At 41.5% G+C, this 26,771-nt stretch overlaps 1 protein-coding gene across 2 annotated transcripts in view; it reads left to right on the top strand.

Moving 5' to 3' along the window:
* Positions 1 to 26,771, top strand: part of LOC124711952 (protein MMS22-like) — a 148,350-nt gene that overhangs the window by 48,355 nt on the left and 73,224 nt on the right. For both annotated transcript variants that reach the window (XM_047242222.1, XM_047242223.1), the window contains 4 exons: positions 938 to 1,150; positions 10,662 to 10,888; positions 16,289 to 16,568; positions 16,663 to 16,777. In XM_047242222.1, coding sequence (XP_047098178.1) covers positions 938 to 1,150; positions 10,662 to 10,888; positions 16,289 to 16,568; positions 16,663 to 16,777 — 835 coding nt within the window. The remainder of the gene's footprint in view (positions 1 to 937; positions 1,151 to 10,661; positions 10,889 to 16,288; positions 16,569 to 16,662; positions 16,778 to 26,771) is intronic.

Raw genomic sequence — 26,771 nt, 5'->3', positions numbered from 1 at the left:
GATCATTGCTTGTACAGCCCTCTCGCAGTGTCCGGAGCAAGTATGGTGGGTCTGACACACCGGTGTCAATGTGTTCTTTTTTCCATTTCCAGGAGTGTATATTAAAGTAGATCTTTAAATGCAGTGAGAATGTCTAGTGGAATAAATCCATTCCAAAGCAGACTGGAAAGAATTGATACTTAATAGATGAACACATATTTATTCAGAACAAGTTTCATATCTTTCTTTTTGCTACCTATGAACTTTGTTGACTGAGCAAAAATGTGTATTGTCGCACAGCTGTAGAGAAGAGGCTGGTGACACCAGCATCTTGTATGCAGTTGTTATTCAGTTCTTTTTCTCTATATTGCCGCTTTTTGTTCTCTTGTATGTTGTATATATGAAGCATATTTAACCTTTTCCTTGTATTTGTTCAACCGAGGGAAAGAAAATACATAATGTTATAACTGAAAAATGTGTTGTAAGGTGTAGAAACCCTTGGCAACAGGAAACAGTAAGTGTTACGTATCAAACAATAAATAAACAGTTTTACAGTTGCTTCATGTTATTGCAGACAGACACAAAGTGAAGACTTAAGGATGTTAAATGTGTGGAACAAGCATATTAAACATTTGGAATGAGTAAATTTATCTGCAACCTGAAGAGTGAAAGGGATCAAAAAGTGGTCATCGTGACAGTGAGAACTGTTTGTTAGTACTTTCTTTAGTTTTATGTAAAAATACAGGTTATTTAATGTAGAACTTCATTCCCCCCCCCCCCCCCCTCTCTCTCTCTCTCTCTCTCTCTCTCTCTCTCTCTCTCTCTCGTGCGCGCGCGTTTGTGCGTGCGCGCGCATGCTTGCATGGGGGGGGGGGGGTGCATGTTCATTTGTAAATGCATGTGGCATGTGTTTTTTCACTACAGTTAAAGTTTAACGTGATTTGCATTTTTAATACAGAATTTTTGGATGCATTTGGGCCAGATATTAAATAATGTACTGTCAGACAAGACTGCAGAGAGCAAAACCACCACTACCTGTGCATCTTTAGCTGTTCCAAAGAGTGTCAGTTGTTCCAATCGTGGAATTTTTGTTTTGTGGTTGTTGCTGCATCTGACACAGTTGTATGGATACAAGAGAGATGGTACTTACCAGGAACAAAATCTTCATAAGGTCTGTACTACTACTGCTGCTGCTGCTAATACTTGTTTGACATTAAATTTAGTATTACTTTATCAGAATGTTATAAATTATTGTTTATTTCCTGTTTTGTTTGTACAAAGAAGTATACATACGTAAGAGGTGATAATACTGTAGGTGGGGAGGAATATAATTGCTTCTCACAAAGGATTTTATGGAATTATACCATTACAGTATTGTGTCAGACAACTTGATATTATATGTATCGGACAAAAAATTGTCACCATCATAATAGCACGCAAAAGCTCCACAAGCCTTGACAACAGCTGTGTCTTGCTGTGTGTGGAATGATGTCACTGACATTTAACAAATTGCTCTAAGTGGCTTCAGAGCTTTTCTGGCCCTTCAGACCCTTAATTGCTCCTGAGTGTTCCTGATGCAAATCAGTCACGGGTTTAGTCTAAAGAATGCAAGAATTTTTGTTGTGGAAGACGGGGCTGATGATTCTATGACTTAGAGCATAAGCAAATTGCCATGTCTGGTTGTGTGTCATCTCAGTATATCCATCCTGTTGGATGTCCTATGGACCCATTATCGTATAATTAATACCTTCTCAGAACTTCGCAGATCGTCTTGAAGCTTGCACTACCTCTTGCTCATAATAATCCCAGATGAATTTCTGTTGCCAGCAGTGATAATGATACTGCTCATCCTTTACTTACATAAAGATGCATTATTTGTCTGATCTGGTAACATATTTCCAGTTCTTCACAGTACATTTGTGGAATCACTCTACTGCTGAGACCAGTACATGTTGAGTGCAGTATTGAGCAAGGCACGCAATTTGCTCAGCATATCCCTGTGATGCAATTTCTATTGGATTGCATATTTGCGTATGAATCATAGAGGACCAACATTTTTTTATGCAGAAATTCCTAACTCAAATGGAGCACTTTAGCCACAGTACATCATGATCATCTTTGGGCTATATTGATGAAATTGTTCAGCTGTAGAGATGATGATGTTACAATCCCTTATACTCATAGGGCAATATAGGCAGATGTGTCCACTAACACTACCTTTAGGAGCTGCAAACTTACGGAAGAGAACTAATTGTTTGGACTAACAGTTAACACTAATGAAGGAACATATTTATTTCAAAAATAAAGAAACATTGATTTTTTTATCTTAAAACTAATGTCACTGAACACTGTTTCATTACAAATCAGGACAAAAAAAGTTACTTTTGTGCTGTGCTGTTTTGAGTGTTATATTTTGCTGTGAGCTGTTTACAGTCCAGCTGACAACTGGCAAGGGCAGATCACATTAAGTTCATTAAAATGTTCTTCAGCTAGCTTAGATCAAAATTTAGATTTAATGAACCTTAGTGTTGAGCAGCACACACACAAGTGGTCCTAAAAATGAGATCTCTTGGCAAAATCTTTCATTAGGTGGTATTTTTCTTCTGGAACCTTCTTCCAGATCTTCTTTCACTTGCAGTTCCAGTGGCTCCAAGTCTTCAGCTGCTGAATCCTTTTGATGTAATTGACAGCCATCCCTTCACAACAACAACAGCTGACTGACTTTCCAGGAATTATTATGAAGGTTTAAGTGTCTTTAGGTCACTAAATCTACCCTTTATTTCTTCAAAATGAAAAAAGAAAAAAAAAAAAAAAAAGAAAAGAAAAACATTGTTGTCTGTGACTTCAATATCAGTGTGACAGTTGCAACCAGTCGACTAATACAGTTTTGTAGTGGTATGAAATTGAATGTTCACAAGGCTCTGTCATAGTCAAAGAAGCAAGTAACAGACTTCAGGTCGCTAGTAAGATACTGGAAAAATTTAGTGTACAAAGGAAACTGCTTCAGAACATTCATGAAACCCAACCTAAAATATTGTTCAAGTGTGAAAGACCAATACCCAATAGGACTAGCAGGAGACATTTCACATATACAAAGGAGGACAGCATGTATGTTCACAGGTTCATTTAACTCGAGAGAAAGCGTCATGGTGATAATGAAAAACTTGAATAGGCAGATACTTGAAGATGACATAACTATCCCACAAAAGCCTACTTATGACGTTTCAAGAACCAGAATTATGTGAAGGATCTAGGAACATACTGCAATGTACAACATAATTAAAGGATCACTTTTTCAAAACCCCATGATAGCCTACCATTGTGATGCAGAAGCTTAAAATTTAGCTCAAAGGTGCCTACAACCTTCCTTTGTAATGGTGCGAAAGCATGGGGCCCTGGAATGTCATCCTTGGGCTCCATAACATTTCAAACAGCAAGATGTTGACACTTGAGGAAAAAAAGTTAATGTGGGCACATTGGCACCAAATTGTACCACAATTCTGCCCAATGCCATAGTGGATGTTTCACACGATGGGAAGGTCATCACAGCCCCTCTTGCTCAAATTTCAGCCCTGCTTTTGATGCCTCTGTGATGGAAATTGAACCGTGAAACCCAGCTTTGAAATTACATGTTTTTCTTATGAGTGGCTGGGGAAAATATGCTAGACATACCGCCACTCTCAGTGCAGTACACCAGAGCTCAGATTTGACACAAAAATGTGTTGCATTTTTTTTTTTGGGGGGGGGGGGGGGGTTAGTATAAAGGGTGTCAATTAGATCAACCCTTTCCTAGGGGCATTGATGCCCTCACATTTCACAGTCAAAAATGATAGTTCACAGAGTTCACAGTGCAGTGAGTAACAGGATGGATGATCTTTTCAACCTTTGAAACAGCTGACACCTTGGCGATTCAACCCTTCTCGACAGACTCAAGGGGTTGAAATATCCTCCTGTGGCATGACTGTGGGGGTGAAGAATTGACACTTGCTCGAATAAAATGCCAAAGGGTCCCTCTAAAATTCCCCAGTGTAGCAAAACCTTCAGTGGCACCCACCCACCTTTCTCAAGAATTTTTAACGTGGCTTCACATAGAGAGCCTGCAAAATAGTTCTAGATGCTTGCAGGCAAGCAACAGAAATTAGAGGGGTGTCAAGAGGTAGCTTGCCTGCAGGTGCCTAAGACTACTTTGCAGGTTGTCTGTGTAAAACCACATTTTTAAAATTCTCAGTTAAGGTGGGCAGGTGCCACCAGGAGTGTAGCTGAAATGACGGGGGGGGGGGGGGGGGGGGGGCAGCTTTGCCATTGAATTCACATTTTTTGTCAATTTCGCACCCCCCTGTGATCATGACATGGCACAGGAGAGCACAAAACAGGAGGCTGAAAAAGCGCACACACACCCTTTGCTGATTTGGATATGTTCAGATTTGGTCGAATGGTTCTGAATGGTGCCCAGTGGTTCCAGCCTGTACATAAGAGCAAAAATTGTGGTCACGCTGCACTCCAAAGGGGCGGGATCATATTCAATAGGGCTGCCGCACTCCAGTGTCCATAGAGAAGGATTGAAACTTCCAGTGTTTTCGGTTGTGTCAAATATTGTCGAGAACATCTTCGTGTTGATTATTACTTTGCAATCTGCCATTTTCGACTGATAAATGTGTGGTAATCAGAGACCCAAGAAAGGAAGTGGCTTCATTAATGCCCTACTCGCCAGGCCCGCCTCTCCCCACCTAGGCCTTCTAATGTCAATTCTCAGCAGCAGCCTGTCTGAAATGCTCCCCAAGGCCACTGATAAGAAAACAGCATGATTTCAATACTGTTTGTAGCAGCTCTGACCTCCATTGCAGAGGCATCAAAAGAAGGGCTGAAATGGGGGAACGTGGGGCTTTGATGACCTTCCCATCGTGGGATAGTTCCTTGGTGGCATTGAACAGAATTGTTCTGACATTTAGTGTAAATATAGCATCATTAACCCATCTTACACATCACATCTACTTCTGACATCTGGCATTTTTTTTTGCATGTTCCGGCATGTTGCTCAGAACTCCATAGTTTTTCACCATTACTGAGAAAGGTTGTTGGCACTGTTTAGCCAACAACCCCTACATCACAGTGGGAGATAATTATGGGTTTTCTAAAATATGATCCTTTAATTCTGTTCCACTGTATATAACCCCCTATGTACTACTCCCATAGGGGCTCAAAGATGAGATTAAACTAATTACAGCATGCACAGTGTCATGTAATAAATCATTCTTCTCACCCCTACATGCAAGTGAAGTGGGAAGAAGCCTCACAGAAATTTTTTGATTCAATCCAGTAATTCAAAGTCTGCCCAGAACATTGCCTACTGATAGTAATTTCGACAAACAATGCCAAGGTAGCTCAGGAAGCTTGCATTATTCATGTCTTCTATGAAGGATTTGAATTATCATTGTGTTTTGGGATTTGAACAGATACAGTTGGCAAATTGTAGAACTGTCTCCATAATGTGTTGGTATTAGAAATATATTCCATGTACAGTGTGTAAGACAACAAAAAGGTTGCTCATGCACAGCATTGTTAAGTTGACAAGAGCTGAATTATAGTGATGTGCACATAAGAAGGAAGGTGTTGGGGTGATGCACAGAGGCAAGGAGCAGAATACCCCATGATGCTCCAGCCAGTAGCAGCACTCTGCCTGCAGCTTCCAATTTGAAGTGTGTGTTGAACATTTAGTGTTGATTTTCAGAATATTTCAGTGTTGTGAGATTACTTAGTCATTGTTGTTTTCATTCTGGGTGGCATAAAGCAAACACAACAACTATTACATTAAGAAATCACAGTGATAGTTTTCCAAGCATATAAACTCTACTATTGAGAGTCAATGGCCTGGTGTAATGTGCTCACCCCAGTGTTGCCAGTTGCCAGGGCAGGCAACAGTTAGAACACGAAGCATGGGGCAGAGACGGAGAGCACACTGGTGGCGCCGCAAAGTATTCTCCATCTTTCTGTGCAGATAGTGTTACACAGCTACTTTCTTATGTTCCCTCAACTATAGGCTGAGAAAAGAGCTACACGTAGCTTAAAAACCACATATTGTCCATCCCTGATAAATGGTGATATGTGTTTCACCCCTTCCATCGCACTATAATCTTTAGTATGTGCAGAGGATGTTACTTTAGAATGAGATTTTCACTCTGCAGCGGAGTGTGCGCTGATATGAAACTTCCTGGCAGATTAAAACTGTGTGCCGGACCAAGACTCGAACTCGGGACCTTTGCCTTTCGCGGGCAAGTGCTCTACCAACTGAGCTACCCAAGCACGACTCATGCCCTGTCCTCACAGCTTTATTTCTGCCAGTACCTTGTCTCCTACCTACCAAACTTTACAGAAGCTCTCCTGCGAACCTTGTAGAACTAGCTCTCCTGAAAGAAAGGATATTACAGAGACATGGCTTAGCCACAGCATGGGGGATGTTTCCAGAATGAGATTTTCACTCTGCAGCGGAGTGTGCGCTGATATGAAACTTCCTGGCAGATTAAAACTGTGTGCCGGACCGAGACTGGAACTCGGGACCTTTGCCTTTTGCGGGCTCTACCAACTGAGCTACCCAAGCATGACTCACGCCGTGTCCTCACAGCTTTACTTCTGCCAGTACCTCGTCTCCTACCTTCCAAACTTTACAGAAGCTCTCCTGTGAACCTTGCAGAACTAGCACTCCTGAAAGAAAGGATATTGTGGAGACATGGCTTAGCTACAGCCTGGGGGATGTTTCCAGAGTGAGATTTTCACTCTGTAGCGGGGTGTGCGCTGATATGAAACTTCCTGGCAGATTAAAACTGTGTGCCGGACCGAGACTTGAACTTGGGACCTTTGCGTTTCACGGGCAAGTGCTCTACCAACTGAGCTACCCAAGCATGACTCACGCTCCGTCCTCACAGCTTTACTAATGAGACAAGGTACTGGCAGAAGTAAAACTGTGAGGACGGGGCGTGAGCTGTGCTTGGTTAGCTCAGTTGGTAGAGCACTTGCCCGCGAAAGGCAAAGGTCCCGAGTTTCAGTCTCGGTCCAGTACACAGTTTTAATCTGCCAGGAAGTTTCATATCAGCGCACACTCTGCTGCAGAGTGAAAATCTCATTCTGGAAACATCCCCCAGGCTATGGCTAAGCCATGTCTCCACAATATCCTTTCTTTCAGGAGTGCTAGTTCTGCAAGGTTCGTAGGAGAGCTCCTGTAAAGTTTGGAAGGTAGGAGACGAGGTACTGGCAGAAGTAAAACTGTGAGGATGGGGTGCGAGTCGTGCTTGGGTAGCTCAGTTGGTAGAGCACTTGTCCGCGAAAGGCAAAGGTCCCGAGTTCGAGTCTCGGTCCGGCACACAGTTTTAATCTGCCAGGAAGTTTCAGATGTTACTTTATTTTGCCGGTCTGTCACTCCAGTCAAGTACCCTATTTTACACAGTTCCACATCAGTCAGTACCATACACAGATATCTGAAAATCAATAATTTGCTTCATTATGCAACGTGGCCAATCCTTTTAAGTGGGAAACTTATTTTGAGCTTTACGAACAAGCAGTAGAACACACTAGGGTGCCTAAAACACTGCCGGTCATTTTTTTGGGGGGGGGGGGGGGGGGGTTTGCACAGAAATTTTTAGCTTTCCTGAAAGACCTTTGTGTTCACATTGTAGTTAGGAAACCTTGATGTCACTCCTTCAGTGCGTTGAAGTGATTGTTACACAGATTTAACAGGTTCGTCTCCATTATACTTCTGGCAATGGTTGGTACTGTTAGCTTCCACGTATCTCTTATATAGTTGCTACCCCAGCAAGCACCTGAGCATTCAATCCCCTCATTAAATCAATGAGACCAAGTGAGGTAATGTAGTGGTAAGACACCGGACTTACATTTTGGAGGATAGGTGTTCAAATCCACTTCCAGGCATAATCTTTCTGTGATTTTCCTAAGTAGCTTAACGAAATTCCTGGGACAGTTCCTTTGAAAAGAGCGTGGCTGATTTCCTTCTCCAATGCAGTCTTGTGCTCCATCTCTAATGATCAAATTCTTAATGACCCAAACCCTTCTTGCACATGTTTGCAATTATTTTACAAATTTAAACAATACGAGCTACATAATACACCAAATTGACCATGCAAGTTTGTCTAGATGAAAATGGTATCACTAACAAGATTTTTATCACGTAAGGTATTCTACTAGAAGGTAATTAAATGTTCTCACTTATTGCCATTTTCGCACAAGAAAAGAGATTTATTTATAATTAACAATAAATATAATTTTATCGATGGATTTTTCACCGACTCTATCAGAGTGCTTAGAGTTTTTCATGTCTCGGATCATTTCACTGTAATTAAGATAAATAGCAAACAAAGTTTTCAGGGTCTGTAAGTATATTAAACATATACATCTATGATTGTAAAATTGTGTTGTTGTCATTGTCGCTGTCGTCGTTACTGTGCATTAATCCGACAACCTTTTGTTGTGTGTGTAGTGTTTCTATCTTCAATTATATAAGGATTAATGACAAAATTTGTGTACTGCGTCTGATGGCCAATTATGTTAGCGTGTAACATATATATCTACACTCTTCAACAGCACTTTAAAAGCGGTCATCGAGTGACACTTTACATACCACTATATATTTTTGTGTGGCAGATTTTAAGTCTCTTTTAAAGTACCTAATCAGGCATCCATAAGTTTTCGTCTGATTAAGTAGCACTTTACACCAACAACATTTGCTAGAAGTTTCCTTTTTGAGGGCATGATTGATTTTATTCTAGTTCAACTGGTACTGATTGTGATCATTCAAAGAAATTCTGCATATTGTCATTCTCAGCATTTAACAGGGTGTGCCAACCCCAGTAATCAATGAAATGGGTTCTTCCAAATCAGGATTTTAACTCTGAAGTATGTATACATTTGATGAAACTATTGCAACACTTTCCTTATTGGGTGCTTCACTTTTGCCTGTAGAAGAGCTGATATTTGGTGTGGTATGCATCATATTTAATCATATCTTTGCTGTCTCCACCTACTTATCCAATTTCCTTGCCCTGAGAGTTGATATGAATTAATGAGTTTAACCTCAAAATACCACTGTCTGTTGAAGTTAAACTGCTGTGTATTTCTCTCTAATTTTTTATCAAACTTGCTATTGATCATTCATATGTTCCAAATCAACCCTTTTTCCCTAATTTCTACTCTTCCATACACAGTCATCATGAAGTCATTGCAGGTGGTACAATAACTCAGTGCTACCAACCTAGAGTGGCCATAGTTATATTCTGTTGCGGGGTGTCGATGGTCGAACCCAGGACTCCAGATGGCCGAGCTGAAGTCAGGACCCACCACCCGTATTTCGTCAGGAGGCCGAGCAAGTTCAGTAGTGTCAAGCGGCAGTGCAGAGTGATACAGCAGTATTCGGAAGTATTCCTTTATTCACATAATTAACAGCACTACGATGGGTGCAGCGTAGTGTTGACGTTCCGCCCGCAGCACTGTTCCACGAGTCCAGCCGGCTCAGCATCTCCTGGCATGCTGACGCCGCTGCTCCGTCATCAAGGCCACTCAGCTGGGAGTCAGTCCAGGTCACTGCTCGCCGAGGCAACGCGTCTCACTCAGCGTAGCTGCCCGCGATTCTGGAGACTTTTACAGTCCCTAGTCCCCGCTGCCCTCCACCCCGTTTGGCCTGCTCTGTCCGACCATGGAACGAAGGTGGATGTAATGGTCAGGACAGGACCGAACTCGAACGCGTGCCCACCTGGATGCTATGCCACAACTTGCTGCTAGTGGTGCTTGCTGGATGGCAACACCCGGCACTGCTCCAGTGCTACTGCGCCTCTCGCAGCGTACGCCTCGCCCGGACCCCGGTACGCCTGCTGTGAAGCAACCGTGGCCCATCCTGGACATGCTGCAGACCGCTATCACTGCTCTTCTTCAGGCAGACCATGCAATCTCTAAGTACCTGGCTGCCGTTCCGTCCTGCCCTGGTGTTGTGTCCCCGGAGGCTGAATACAGTCCGAACAAGTACATGGAAACAAAGTACAGGTTACACAGAATATTAACAACATCGCTGCCAGACTGGCCCCTCCAAGCGTAGACCAGCACAGGTCCGACCCCTTTCTCGTCTGACCTGGCACACCCCCTCAAGCTAAAAGTGGCTGACTATTTGTACTGCTTTTCCCCTTGCTTCTGACGTAGTGTCAGAGAGAGATAGAAACTATGGCAGGCGTAAATTCCCATACGTCAGCCACTTACACATTGCCTCTCCCGGCTCTGGCCTACTGCCTCGCCTCATACATCACAATAACTTAAAGCAACGCTGCAGTTCCCTGCCTCGCTGTTGCTTCATTCCAAACAAATCGTATGTGCAATATGCTGCTGCAGCTCCGTGCCATGTTTACTCTGCCTGGCCTGCTCCCTGCCAATTATTACCACACATTGCCAGCAGCCCCAGACTTCATCACCCAACTGCGCCTTTACTGAATTTTTAACAAAATTCCCCTTTTCTATGACTAAGACTAATACTAGTGCAGCAGTTCTCATAAAGTGATTCAGAGGAACCTAAATTCAATTGGCTGATCAGAAGATTTAAATCCTTTCTGTGTGGGTAACAAGTAAATAGAGTTACTGTTGCATTATGTCATTTGATCTTTTCAGTATTTTATTTCAGTTTTTGTTCCTATCAGGTTCACAGTTGCCATGATCAGCTCAACACTACACTTAAATCCATTCTGTCAATGGATTCTGTGAGTGAGGTGCAGCTTCGAGTTGTCCTTTCATTGCTAAGGAAGCTCTTGTCAATGTGGGAAGCATGCAATGATCCATTACTCCTGCTGTGGGAATACTTCCAACGTAGACTCAATTCAACTTTCTATGTGCCAGGATCTTCTCCAGAGACAATGGCTGTTGTGAGGTCAGTTGAAAGCAACATTTCAAGAAGGTGGAAAGGTATCATTTCTGCTATGACTATTAAATAACTGAAGGATTTTTCACTTACGTGACATATTTTTTAAGATTTCATCATCATCAGTAGAAAGTTTTGTGGCAACATTGAAGTTTTCCACTGATAATAAAACCGAGAGAGGTGGCGCAGTGGTAGCACAATGGACTCGCATTCAGGAGGACGACGGTTCAATCCCGTCTCCAGCCATCCTGATTTAGGTTTTCCGTGATTTTCCTAAATCGTTTCAGGCAAATGCCGGGATGGTTCCTTTGAAAGGGCACGGCCGATTTCCTTCCCAATCCTTCCCTAACCCGAGCTTGCGCTCCGTCTCTAATGACCTCGTTGTCGACGGGACGTTAAACACTAACCTAACCTAACCACTGATAATAAAACAGTTAAATTAAAACAAATGACAGTTGAAAAAAAATAGCTATTTCAATAGCATGTATACTAAAATGTTTGCATTGAATTCCCCACTAGTTTTTTTGTCCCTTTTTAATAGCACTTTGAAAAAAATATTTATTGTGTACTTTTTTTCAACCATCATTTTATCATTAGCCATTTCCTTCCCCAATAGATTTACATTTTTATCTTTGCGTTGACAAATGTCAAAATTTGAAGACAGTTGACAGAAAAGAAAGGATTATACACTCCTGGAAATTGAAATAAGAACACCGTGAATTCATTGTCCCAGGAAGGGGAAACTTTATTGACACATTCCTGGGGTCAGATACATCACATGATCACACTGACAGAACCACAGGCACATAGACACAGGCTACAGAGCATGCACAATGTCGGCACTAGTACAGTGTATATCCACCTTTCGCAGCAATGCAGGCTGCTATTCTCCCATGGAGACGATCGTAGAGATGCTGGATGTAGTCCTGTGGAACGGCTTGCCATGCCATTTCCACCTGGCGCCTCAGCTGGACCAGCGTTCGTGCTGGACGTGCAGACCGCGTGAGACGACGCTTCATCCAGTCCCAAACATGCTCAATGGGGGACAGATCCGGAGATCTTGCTGGCCAGGGTAGTTGACTTACACCTTCTAGAGCACGTTGGGTGGCACGGGATACATGCGGACGTGCATTGTCCTGTTGGAACAGCAAGTTCCCTTGCCGGTCTAGGAATGGTAGAACGATGGGTTCGATGACGGTTTGGATGTACCGTGCACTATTCAGTGTCCCCTCGACGATCACCAGTGGTGTACGGCCAGTGTAGGAGATCGCTCCCCACACCATGATGCCGGGTGTTGGCCCTGTGTGCCTCGGTCGTATGCAGTCCTGATTGTGGCGCTCACCTGCACGGCACCAAACACGCATACGACCATCATTGGCACCAAGGCAGAAGCGACTCTCATCGCTGGAGACGACACGTCTCCATTCGTCCCTCCATTCACGCCTGTCGCGACACCACTGGAGGCGGGCTGCACGATGTTGGGGCGTGAGCGGAAGACGGCCTAACGGTGTGCGGGACCGTAGCCCAGCTTCATGGAGACGGTTGCGAATGGTCCTCGCCGATACCCCAGGAGCAACAGTGTCCCTAATTTGCTGGGAAGTGGCGGTGCGGTCCCCTACGGCACTGCGTAGGGTCCTACGGTCTTGGCGTGCATCCGTGCGTCGCTGCGGTCCGGTCCCAGGTCGACGGGCACGTGCACCTTCCGCCGACCACTGGCGACAACATCGATGTACTGTGGAGACCTCACGCCCCACGTGTTGAGCAATTCGGCGGTACGTCCACCCGGCCTCCCGCATGCCCACTATACGCCCTCGCTCAAAGTCCGTCAACTGCACATACGGTTCACGTCCACGCTGTCGCGGCATGCTACCAGTGTTAAAGACTGTGATGGAGCTCCGTATGCCACGGCAAACTGGCTGACACTGACGGCGGCGGTGCACAAATGCTGCGCAGCTAGCGCCATTCGACGGCCAACACCGCGGTTCCTGGTGTGTCTGCTGTGCCGTGCGTGTGATCATTGCTTGTACAGCCCTCTCGCAGTGTCCGGAGCAAGTATGGTGGGTCTGACACACCGGTGTCAATGTGTTCTTTTTTCCATTTCCAGGAGTGTAAATGATTTACAGATTTGAATTCTGTTTTAAAGTCCATGTGCGTTACGCCCCTTTTCCTAAACAAATTGGTAAAGACATACAGGTAAGTAAAGTAAAAGAGAGTACACTATAACTACAAGTAAGCAATATATATTAAAATTTACTTGATGGAATTTCCCACTAAAACAATCTAAGTATTTAGAACTCAAAAATTTTCCTTTTAGTGGTTTGGTGTACCAGTTAATAGCTATTAATTATCTTGTAAAGGATGTTTTCAATTGTTCCATTTAGTGTGCAATATGCAGTTCATTAGAGTTATTTCTATATGAAATCTAAAAATGAAAGCCAAAAATGAAAGCTCACAATATGTTACTGAATAAGAAAGCTCAGTGATTATGACACTCAACTCATTTTTTCCAAATCAAAATTACACTAACCTTGGGAGCAATGTAAAAAGGTGTACAACTTTGAACATGGCTGGTGTTTGCAGCAACCATATACACAAATTTGAAAAATATGTAAAAATCTGCCAACCGGTTGCATAGATTTTCTATATACCTTGACCCGGTTTCGTCACCTCTAAGAGTGACTTCATCAGAAGGTTAGGTGATTACGTGAAGAACGTATCGTCAAAGATGTACAGTGATTTAAGAACTGAGTTGCTCAAGTCATACATTAAAATATAAGACATAATGTTCTTCAAAAAGTCAAACATTAATACATAAGTAACACCGGTGTGGTGTGAGGAGACTGACTTCTATATATATTTCTATAGAACATCTATGCAACTGATTGGCAGATTTTTACATATTTTTCAATGTAAAAAGGAATCAGAATCAAGCTTTTAACCTCCTACATTTCTCCCATAAATTCAAAGGAAAAAAGAAAAACCAGGTAGTGAAAACAATGGTACAAAGGCTAAATACGTGACCAAAAAACATACACCAATTTTTGACTAAGCAGAGTTACAAAAACACAGACTGTAAGAACATGTTGCAATAAAATGTTGGGTTTGTATTCCATTCACCTTGATGTTGTTCCTTGTCTAACTTCAGGATGTGCTTTCATCATATGTAACTGTCTTTATTAAATATAACAATATTATGAAAAGGGTAGTTGCTACTCGCCGTATGATGGAGATGATGAGTTGCAGATGGGCGCAACAAAAAGTGTGTCAGAAAATAAGCTTACGGCCAACAAGCCCTTTGTCAAAAATAAACACACACACACACACACACACACACACACACACACACACACACACACCTGCAAATGCAACTTGCACACACATGACTACAGTCTCTGGCAGCTGATGCCTACTATAAGTGGCAGCATCAGTGTTTGATGGGAGAGGCAACTGGGGGTGGGGGTAAGGAGGAGGCTGAGGTGGCGAGGGGAAGGAATAGCAGGGAAGGGGTAGGGGACAGTGAAGTACTTCTGGAGAGTGTGCAGAGATGAGGTGGAGAGAGGGTAGGGCAGCTAGGTGCAGTTGGGAGGTTAGGTGGAGTTGGGGAGAGGTGAGTGGGGATAGCAAAGAGATAAGGGAAAAGACTGGGTGCATTGGTGGAATAGAGGGCTGTGTAGTGCTGGAATTGGATCATGGAAGGGGCTAGATGACTATCAAAGGTTGAGGCCAGGATGGTTATGAGAACATATGATATATTGCTGGGAGAGTTCCCTCCTGTGCAATTCATAAAAGCTGATGTTTATAAAATATTAAACATATAATTAATCTTCCCTTCTCGTGTTGTCTGGTAAGTCACCCCTGACCTAGGGTTCTGGATGGCTTCCGAACTTTACATCTTTTCCTAAACCTCTCCAGTTCCTTTCGCTTCATCCCTCCTCTCCCTTCAACCCTTCTGCCAGAAGCAGGCGCCACTGGCTCCAAATGCTTGCATAAGTAATACTTTTTTTTTATATTTGTGTTCTCCTGCCGCTGCTTGATGATTGGATTTGTTATCTATCCAGTTAAATTATAAACATATAATTAGGTATGTGTGACCTAAATTTCTGTTGTTTTGACTGGTACATGATAGGGTGACATTTTCTCTATCAATCAGTTTGTGAGCAAGTGGTGTTCTTGTTAATAAAATTGAAAGTATAAATTACAATTAAAATGAACTTCTGTGGGTAACTAGTCATAAAGCAGCAGTACAGTTCGGTAATATTATGTCTGCTGTTAAAAGTGTGAATAGTGAATGTGAAGAACTGAGTCAAAAAGTTCATGTTCCATGTATCAATATATATGGTAAATTGTAATGGTGTGGGTTATTTTACATTCACACCGCAAATTAATTTTTCCTACCCACCAACTTTTACACATTACGATAATAGAAATTCTTTTACAGTTGGTGACTGTCGTAGCACTCGGAACACTGCAAGAATCCAATTTTGCAGTTTTGTACAAAGGCATAGCAGAGGTTCCTTGCCATTTCCTGTTTATTTTCTCTTAGAAAATCAAATATATATGTGTGTCATTTTGTGATGTGTAATATTATGGTGATGTTATTGTGAATGAGTTTCAAATCAAAGGATGGAATAAGGTGCAACTACGACAACAAATTGACGGCCACTTTCAATAGCAATAAATATGTTGATGGCTCTAAGTATTATTAATGTCACTGAATAATATAGCCCAATACCAGACTCAAAGTAAAGTTAGTATATTAAATACATGGGTTAGCTTATCAAGAAGCTGAATGCTCGACTTAGCTTACCAAGAAGGGGTTTATGTATAATAAATCCTAGTTTGGAGGGCAACATAGAGATTAATGAAGGTTTTGGATTGTTCTGCATGTAGATAAAAAGTCTAGGAATTAACAACTGGATATTAGCTATTTGAATCCATGATAGTGTCATGCAATTAAAGATTATTAAGACTGTTAATAGTTTGGAGAAAATTGATACTTTACGGCCATTACCTGCATTCACTTTCCATAATCCATTTCTGTCTTTCCTATTGATGTCTGCACTTTACTGTCTATTTTGCATATTTGCGTCCACCTTCTATTATCCTTTTCTCAGACTGTATCATATCCTCCACATGTTTATTCATGTAATATAATTGTGTTTTTTTGTTAATATTGGTCTTGGACATAGAGTTTTGCTGCTTTACGTATCAATCTTCGATTTCTGCTTTTCTTACGAATCAAGAAACCTTGAATTTGGACACAGTGGTTGCTATAACACTGGAATGAATGCATAGTGCACTTTTAGACATTTTGGCTGCATTTATTTTATGATATTGTATATTTTAAACTGAAATATATTAATAGAGTATCAATTGTACTGTGCAACTGAACATTTGTTCCACTTGCAGCAAAACTGGTCAAGGACTATTGGAACAGGTTCGAAAATTATTGGGTAGGGGAGCAACACGTACACTTGCAGCTCCAGTTGTAGAAAACAGCTGGGGTCTGTTTTTGTCTGTATTGGGGAACCACTTGCAACAGTCTCCAGAACTGTGGCCACAGGTGCGTGGCCGTATATACTCAAAGCTGTCACCGGCAAAACTGCAGTCTCTTACAGAGACTGGCCTTTACCATTTTGGGTGTCTGTTTATGACATTAGCCATTGCAACACCTAACCTACAGGAAGTGGTGAGTAATCCTTAGTGCTGTACATTGTTACCACATCATTAGTGTACACAGAATTAATGCACACATTTTGACAATGTAAATTACAATGTTTTAGAGCAAGAAGCTTCTAGATCTTCTGAAGTTACTGAACATGGAGAAGCTGGAGGTGCAGAGACATCTGACTGTGTGGAAGATACAACTGGCTTTGATACAGCTACATGTTGAGCAAGGTAATTATACTGTCATAAACATATAATCCAGTCAAACTATTTATATTGTGTCATTTGTCTAACTTGATGTAATTTATTTATATAAGGTTTTGAATGAATAAGGGGGAAAGCAGTGAAAATGTTACACTGGTAACACAAACATACAAAAAACATTTTTTTGGAAGTGAGATGATATAGAAAGGTGCAGACAATCTCTCAGCTTTCTCACTGTATTGGCTGCTTCTTTTTCTTTCTTTCTTAAAAAAAAAAAAAAAAAAAAAAAAAAAAAAAAAACGGTTGGCACATCGCTTTCAGTTCCTATCTACTTAGGATGGACTCCTCTTTTATATGCATGTCTTGATTAGCCTAGCTGTTTCCTTGCCATCATTCAGATTTTTTCCCCTTAGTATGCCACAGATGTGTAAAGTTTTATCTTTGAAGTGATTTATCATTTATCTCTCATTCCTCTCATAAAAATTAACAAGCATTCTGTGAATATCCGCAGTAGTTGAGAGACAGGAAGTTATTAACATACTACAATACTTGGATTTTTTCCACTTTTGTCGCTTGGTCGATCCAAGTTGTTTTGCTTTAATTTTCGTAGAAACAAAATATAAAGAGCAGCAACAAATTAAAATAAATGCAGAGGAACATGTCACTGCAAATGCTTCATCGTGACTGGATCGCACAAAGAACCTGTGTGCAGCTCCAGGTTAAGAGAAGTGAAGCAGGGACAGTATTAACTTCTGTAATCTGTGTGTCTGAGAATTCAGCTGAAATATTGATGTTTTAATTTGCCTTCATCTCCTTTAATCATTCATCTCTCCTTTGTGGACAATACCAGAGGAAAAAAATCAGACCACATTTTTTTATCAATCTGATATGTTTAATACATCACCATATATTATGTCAACCCTTCATTTATGAGTTTGTCATGGAGAGAATCTGTTTTAAGTACAAAATTCTACTGTACTTCCCATTATTAGGGAAAGCAGGAATCAGCTTTTGAGGTAACAAACATTACCATTTGTGGTGTGGTATATAGTAATTTCACTACTGTCTGTTAAAATGGCAACACCAGAAAGAATGACGATAATGAAATTTTTCTTATTGTGCTGTAAAAGGTGTATTAGAATGAATCTTCTTTCTTCCTTTCCTTGTGCCTTTGTCTAACAGTTTTGCAGGGTCGGCATGGTTATGGTCAGATTCGGCAGGGTTAATTTAAGGGTGGCCAGATGCCCTTCTTGTCACCACCCCATTACACAAATGATGATGAGGATGATGAAATGATGAGGACAACACAAACACCCAGTTCCCGGACAGAGAAAATCCCCAACCCGGCCGGGAATCGAACCCGGGACCCCGTGATCCAGAGGCAGCAAAGCTAGCCACTAGACCACAAGCTGCGGATGTGTAGTAGAATGAATAAATGAATACATTACTAAATTCATAGGTAATTTTGTAGAGGGGACAGGGGGAAGGTCGTACAGGGTACAAAATTTAGTGTACAGATCTGCCAGTTGTGGTAGCAACAACCCAACTTGGCATAAAGTGAAACTGAGCTTGGATGACAGGTGAAGGTATGTAATTCCATGTTGCTTCAGTTCTGTGTCAGAACCTTTCAGTTGTAATGACTGGTGAGTGATGATGAGACAGTCTCTTGGCAATCCATGATCAGATATTTTCAATGGGTTAGAGATCTGCAGAGTGGAATGGTCAGAGCAACAGTCACACACAGGGTATCGGGATAATTCAGGACAGAACAGGCATAATGTAGTCTTGCATTATCTTGCTGAGAGATACCATCACAATGACCCCAGAGCTGAGACAGAGCCACCAGCCTTAATACCTCGTAAATATATCAGCTGCTGTCCAGACTAATGGCTATGTGAACTGAAGGTGCGTGTAGTGGTATCCGATGCCTTCACACCAAGTTTTGGCCCCAGGTGATGATGACAAATGTCACCTGGCATAATTTGTTCTTTTTGCAGCTTCCACATTGGTGAACAGTAAGTTGAAAAGGACTCCTATGAAAAGATGATGTAGTGCCACTCCTAAGCCCAGTGTTGTTGATGGGCACATCACTATCGCCACACGTCTCTTTGCTGCCTCGTCAAGGGAAGCTGCATAAATGGTCATTGCGCTAACAGCCTACAGTGTTCTATATCTCATCACTTGGTCTGTGTGCAACATGGCTGTACCTTCCTGTACGGACAAGTGAACAATGATCTAGTCGCCTGATCCATTGAGTTCCCACGTGGTGCTGAGTACGGCCCTCCTGAAACCATTGATTCCGTATTCACATGATAGCTGGGGGATCCTGACCAATGTAGAACCATAAACCACAGTGTCAGTATTCCACAATCCTGTCACAGTCAAATTCTGACACTTGCTGGTGGATGTTTCTCCTCATATGAGGTACAACACGATCTTCTCCCAAACAACAAACAAAATTTCTGAATGATAAACCCTTGGAGTAACCTTTCCATACATACAAAATGTAGAAGGCGTTACTCTTACCTACTTTTTGTGGTTTGCTGAAATGCTAATCACTTGGATATCTCAGCCTGCAGTACACTTCATGCCAGTTTGACATTTGTTGCACGCCACCTTCCTACATAGTGTTTGCTACTTTAGTGACCAGCAGTGTTTATGACTTGAACACAATATATTAAAAATTAATAGAAGTACAGAAAATAATTGAGAAACAAGTCATAGTGCAATAATTTTTACAATCCACAGTTAAACCTTAATGTTCATTTCTCAATGAATCCATATTATTATTGCCATGAGCTATGGTGCACCCAGTGTGCTGTAGTGATTACTATCACTGGCTGGCATGGTGCTGGACGCCAGTTCAAACCCGACCATCAGCATTGTCAAATATTCTAAGTTTGTATAAATAGCTGCTCTCTTTGCCCAGGAGGTCATTTCTGTTCTGGCAGTACGTTAGTGTATGTAATAAATGGGCTTTCAGTGATAAGTGTTGTATTTAATTGATGATCCTGCTTTCGGATTTGGACTTCATTCTGATAACAATATGACATTATTAACATTTTAATCTTGAGCAGTACGCATTCCTCCTTGGATGGTTGTTCTTCCATTCAATCCACACTCTTAAACATTCTTCTGTTCCACATCTTTTGTCTCTCATGACATGACTTTCAGCACAAGGTTCTCCATTCAGCTTCTTCACAACAGGGAATTTGACTAGGTTAATTATCGAAATACAAGATAACAAAATTGAAAAACTGGATAGTAATCCGGAGAGTGGGGGAAAAGAGAAGAAGAACTTTAGAGACTGATATGTGTAAGAATAAAAAATAATTTCAAAACAGATTTAAATAAAAAAATAATGTAGGATTGGGCTATTAGAGGTAGAAGTAGGATATATTAATTGTGTGGAAAAAGTTTAAATACATGTGAGGGTGATCAGAGTCAAACTCCTCTTTGCTTCACAAGTCAGAAAAACAAATGGCTTACAAACTAACCAAAAGTCTTTATAAGAAGAAATCAGTATCCATTAACACCAAGATACAACTTTACTCCACAGGCCTTGTATGCCACAGAATGCCTTGCTATGGACAGAAAAGGTACGATTAAGAAATGATATAAACACATATCTTGAGAAATTCCTTGGTTAAGTTAAAGGAAATTGTGAAATCAGAAGACTCCACACACAATGCACTCCTATACATATATACATTGAAGTGCCAAAGAAACTGGTATAGGCATGCGTATTCAAATACAGATATATATAAACAGGCAGAATATGGCACTGCGGTCGGCAATGTCTATATAAGACACCAAGTGTCTGGCACAGTTGTTAAATCTGTTATTGCTGCTACAATGACAGGTTATCAACATTTGAGTGAGTTTGAATGTCATGTTATAGTCGGCATACAAGCAGTGGGACACAGCATCTCCGAGGTAGCGATGAAGTGGGGATTTTCCCGTTCGACCATTTCATAAGTGTGCTGTGGATATCAGGAATTCAGCAAAACATCAAATCTCCAACATCACTACTGCCAGAAAAAGATCCTGCAAGAATGGAGCCAACAACGACTGAAGAGAATCGTTCAGTGTGACAGAAGTGCAACCCTTCTCCAAGTTGCTGCAGATTTCAATACTGGGCCATCAACAAGTGTCAGCTGTGTGAACTACACAACGAAACATTATTGATATTGGCTTTCAGAGCCCTTGATGACTGCATGACACAAAGCTTAACACCTCGCCTTGGCCTGTCAACATCGAGATTGGACTGTTGATGACTGGAAACATGTTGCCTGGTCAGATGAGTCTTGTTTCAAATTGTATTGAGTGGATGGCTGTGTACGGGTATGGAGACAACCTGATGAATCCATGGACCCTGCATGTCAGCAGGGGACTGTTCAAGCTGGTGGAGGCTCTGCAGTGTTGTGGGGCGTGTGCAGTTTGAGTGATATGGGATCACTGATACGTCTAGATATAACTGACAGGTGGCACATACATAAGCAACCTGCCTGACTACCTGCATCCATTCATGTCTATTGTGCATTCCGACAGACTTGGGCAATTCTAGCAGGACAATGCGACACCCCACACATTCAGAATTGCTGTAGAGTGGCTCCAGGAACATTCTTCTGAGTTTAAACTCTTGTACTGGCCACCAAACTCCCCAGACATGAACACTATTAAGCATAACTGGGATGCCTTGCAACGAGCTGATCTTCACCTCCTCTTACTCTTACGGATTTATGGACAGCTCTGTAGGATTCATGGTGCAAATTCCCTCCAGCACTACTTCAGACATTAGTCAAGTCTGTGCCTCGTTGTGTTATGGCACTTCTGCTTGTTCGCGGCAGCCCTACACAATATTAGGCATGTGCCAGTTCCTTTGCCTCTTCAGTGTATAAAAGATCATAAATATCATTCGTTAGAGCAGGCTTGTTTTCTACAAACACATTCTCATATAGATTCTATAAGTTTGGCCAACTGAATCATCTGCTAAACACTCAACAAGGAAGCTAAGGCGGAGAGGTTCACCAAGATAGAAAAGACTTGCAAGAAGTGAGGGGAACACAGAAGGATATCCAAAAACACATTCTGCTCCAGAAAAAACTCCAAGAGTACATTGGTTTCCAAGGGAAGCAAAAACTAAAAATTCGAAAAATATGAATGGAAGAGAGGACAGGAAATGAAAGAGGGTTACTAGGCCAAAGTTAAAGCCCACAGGCAAGAAAAAGGTACCGTACAGTTGAAACAGCACGGTCTGTAGACAGCTGATACAACAAGAAAAAGAAGAATGGTGCAGTATAATGATTTCATTATTATTCTTGTACATCACATATTTACTTAATGTAATTTTTTCTATTATGATGGCAGAAATTCCCGGATGGAATCAACGAAAAAAATTGTCGCTAAATATGTACCTTCGTTCACTACTGGTGGCTTCCTCTCATCCTTAGGTGTGAGTAACCTACACTTTCAACCTCCCTCAACGTATCCCTCCCTCTCTTCCATGAGCAAAGAACTATTAGTTTCAAAATCTAGTATGATGACATCACTTCTAATTTTCTATGTTGTAAGCTTAGTTTCAAAAGCTAAGATAACTATGTCACTTTTACGTTTATGAGTGTATATCAGCAGTATTTAGCCTTGTGAAGAATTTTCTCAAAAATTACGAAAGACAGCCATTCACCTTTGAAGTAATGCGCGCATGCTTGAAACCCCCATGCATAGCAGTGTGTTGTCATCCACGAGAGTGCACCACCAAAGAGCAATACTGGGAGCTTCCTGTAGAGCCCACCACAGGTGCCTGTTTAAACCCTGTCACACTATTCTCACATTCAATTATCCTGTTATTATTACTTGTAAACATTTGCCTTATCTTATTGTGTTCAGTGTATGTTATGGTGACTGGCGTACATGTCATAATCTAATAAAGTTGTACTGACATTCTTGGTTGTGTTTTATGTCCAAGTTACAACACGAGTGGCGACGAGGATAGGATTGTTGTCTGTGTGGATTTCAGTTTCTGGTTGGTCCTCCGTTGCATCTATAATGTCAGACGGTGCTACAGATGAGTTTTTATGCCGGAAGGTTGATCAACAAAGGGCTCTTTCTGCGGCATTGCATCACCTTAGCCAACAGCAGGAAGTGTTCACCACATTGCAGCACAATCAATCCCAGCTATTGCAAATGCTTGTTTCTGTTGTGGCCAGTTCGAGCCCATATCAATCCGCGTCACCTCTTGCACCTCCTGCTTTGCCTGTCCCTACCAATGTTGTTTAGCCCCCACTGTTTCCAGCTTACAATGAGCCTGTCGAAGAATGGGAAGCCTCAAAAACAGTTGCAGCAGCAGTTTCGTGCATTTGGACTGGCTGATGTTACCTTATACTGTGCTTTCTTTTTGTCTTGGTTATTGTCTGGCATGTATCAACTCCTTTGCCAATGGCCCCCCTGCAGGATCCATCTTCACTCTCTTCTGGTAACATGTGCGACCTTCTTTCGAAATACCTTAAAATGGAGTAAAGCGGATCAAAAATTGATTTTTTTTTTAAAGAAAAGAGGACTTAAATGATTAATGAAAATCTGACAAAAAATTGTCAGGTACTTCACATTTATCATCTTTCAGATTCCACTAACATTATATTTTTACAGAACATGGTTACCAAAAGAAAAATTATGAAAATCTGATCCGCTTTACCCCACGCTTTACCCCATCAATGTGGAAAGTGGACCACTGTATGTCTTTTTAGATGAAATAATGGTGTACAGTAGTATATGTTTTTAAAAAAGACATTTAACATCAAAATTACGATTGAAAATACAGTTAAATGAGTACTACTTTTAAGAACTTGAACATAAAACCAACATCATAAAAATGTTATCATGTCACATATGGCAATTCTATCTATTCCACATTGTTCACATTAATGTCTGAGATTGCATACCGAGTCCTCCATAGATCTTTCATCTTTACCTTACAAATAATGTTTGATAAGGAAACTGTTTGAATGTCAGCAACATCAGGATACACTAAATGTCTCTTTTTTGCCACCTTTCTTCCTTAAAAAATTGACCATAGCAGTGTCTCTATCTGCTTCCATAATTTTTCCTACATAACATGTATCTCTTCCTTCAGTATTGAAGGGAATGAGGACATGATCACCTTTGTCATAATGCATTTCAGAAAATCCGCTCCCTTCTGCTTCCATGACATCCCCTGTATCAGCATCATTAACTACTCTCTCTGCCACATCTGTAACAATCAAATCTTTGCATTGCAGAGTCGTTTCCCAGCTTTATGAGAGCTTGCTTGTATTTCACTTTCACGAGTTTTCTTTAAGTGCTCAATAAGTGAGTCTGTCCAAGACTTTTCCACATCTGCAGACGATGTTCTACATGTTTGCTCAGAACTTTCTGTGAATCTAGAGGGACTATGCCACAAGCTTTAAAACCCGATTTCACATTCTCTGCTGAAGTAGAATTTATGGCTTCGAATGGGGATTTCAGCAATCTACGAAATTCTGTTTTAGGAAGTGGTCCCCTGTTTTTCATCTTCGACACACCAAGAACTTTTCGCCATGCTCTCTTTAAAGGACAAAAAATATGCCACGTCCAAAGGCTGGCGTATGAGTTGAGTTAGGTGGAAGTAAGACAAAACGAATGTTGTTTGCTTCACAATCTTGAATAACTTGTAATGTTAAATGACTTGAGAGATGGTCACCAATAAGCACTTTAGGACCATCAAGCGTCCTGCAATATTGCATAATTATTTTGGAAAACCACTCACAGAAAATGTCTGCATCAAATCATCCACTGGAGTTTTGGTTGTATGCAGCACCACTAATTCCACCTTCAGTCCATCCTGAGTAAATGTGTTTTGTCTTATATACCACATAAGGGGGAAGAACGTGTACATCTGCTGCTGCAGCAACCATGACACTGGTGTTACTTTTGCTCCAGTCTACAATTTTCTCAGGATGTTTTACACCCCTCTTCCCAACTATTTTGACTGCTCCTGGGTCATCTGTAAAATTTGTCTCATCATAATTTATGCTGTGAAACAATGGAACTGCTCTTAAAGAGTTCGCCAGGTTTCTAAAATAAGATACAATAACTTCCTGTGATATCCCAGATGTTGCTCTCTTTATATATTTCTGAACACTTCACAGTTAGTTCACAGTTCCGTGACATAAATGACTGAAACCAGTCCACACCTGGCATATTGTCTGTAAATTGTGGCTCTGTTACTCTCTCCCTGTTAAGATACTGCTGTATTACAATTCTAATGACTGTACTTCCAAGTGGAAACCCCCAATGTGCACATAGAAGAAGACCTTCCACAACACATTTCTCCTCATTTTCACTCAACACAGTCGGCCTTCCATATTTCATTAATTTATCATCTCCTTTCACCCATCTTTGAAGTTTAGTTTAAGGCACAGCATAAATTTCAGAAGCTTTTCGCAAAGTAATTTCATTGTTCTTTACTTTTTTCACTGCTTCACTGAAATAAGCTTCATTATAATTCCTTTTTCCTTTTGCTCCAAGCTGCTTTATGTATTTGTGCGGCATGATCCACTTTACCCCCAGAATCACAAAAAAGGCATGTTTGGCACAATAACTAAAAGATAACCTATGCTAAGAAAGTGAGTTTCACACACATTGTAGATGTAGATTTGCTCTAATAGAATTCAGCTGAAAAATAGATGTAGTTACTAACCTGTGGTCACTGCAAAAATTTGTTTTCATTGAAATGACAAATCTTTAAATGTACACTAAGATAATAATTGCTGATGGTTGTCACAATCTTCATTTCTCACCTTGCTTATGACACAGGTAACAAACGTACAGGTCACAGCTTTCTAAGTGTCTCAAAGTTGGTGTTGCTCTCTCCTGTCACCTAGATGGCAGTGATTTAGTACAGTAATGTGTCTTTGATCAGCTTTACCCCATTTGACCCGCTTTACCCCATTCTACAGTACTACTATAAATGGATTATTGCCGCTCCAGTTGAGTTCTACCAGTGTCGCAAGAAATCGGAACATTCCTATAAGACTTTAGCAGCTGAGCTGCATGGTTTAATCTACCATTGTCACTGATGTACATAAGGAGTATGTCGACCAAATGGTTTGCGAAGCAATCATTCGAATGGCCCCCGATCGCGAGGTTTGTGAATGGGCCCTTCAGTGTGAAAACCCCTCCCTCTCCAACATTCTGACTATCTGACAATCATGTGAGGTTTCAAGGGCTGCGCATACTCAAATTGAATCAGGGTGTGAGGATGCAGAAGTTCAGCTCGCTTCCCCCTGCCGTTTGTCGGATGTATCACAGGGGAGCAGTGGTCTGCACAAGCAAAACATTAAAGCTGCTGACCCACTTCCTTGCATCAGCCATGGCTGTAGCAGCAGCACAGCAAGTCCAGTAATGAACAACAGTGCAAACCCTCCACTCTTCCATCTTGTCCATCATGTTTTGTCAGTCGCGATAGGCCAGATTGTCCTAGCAATGGGCCATTTGCTGCCAGTGCAATATAACACACATTGGTTCTGTTTGTAACGCAAAATTCCAACCGCCTATTGCAGATGCTGACCTGGATGTCTACATCTACACATCTACATATATACTCCGCTAGCCACCAAGCGGTGTGTGGCGGAGGGCACAATTCGTGCCAAAGTCATATTTCCCCCCTTCTGTTCCACTTGCGGATCGCACGAGGGAAAAAAAAGACTTTTCTGAACGCCTCAGTACGAGCTCTAATTTCCATTATCTTTGAATGGTGATCATTGCGCGATTTGAAAGTTAGTGGTAATAATATATGCCCTACATCCTCGGTGAAGATCGGATTTCGGAATTTAGTGAGCAGCCCCCTCTGTTTAGCGCGCCGTCCATCTGCAAGTGTGTCCCACTTCAAACTTTCTATGAGATTTGTAATGCTCTTGCGTTGGCTAAATGTACCAGTCACGAATCTTGCCGCTCTTTTTTGGACCTTCTCAATCTCTTGAATCAGACTCAGCTGGTAAGGGCC

This window comes from Schistocerca piceifrons, chromosome 8 (assembly GCF_021461385.2).
Source record: "Schistocerca piceifrons isolate TAMUIC-IGC-003096 chromosome 8, iqSchPice1.1, whole genome shotgun sequence".
In the NCBI taxonomy this organism is placed as follows: Eukaryota; Metazoa; Arthropoda; class Insecta; order Orthoptera; family Acrididae; genus Schistocerca; species Schistocerca piceifrons.
This window is presented reverse-complemented; position numbering and strand designations above follow the sequence as displayed.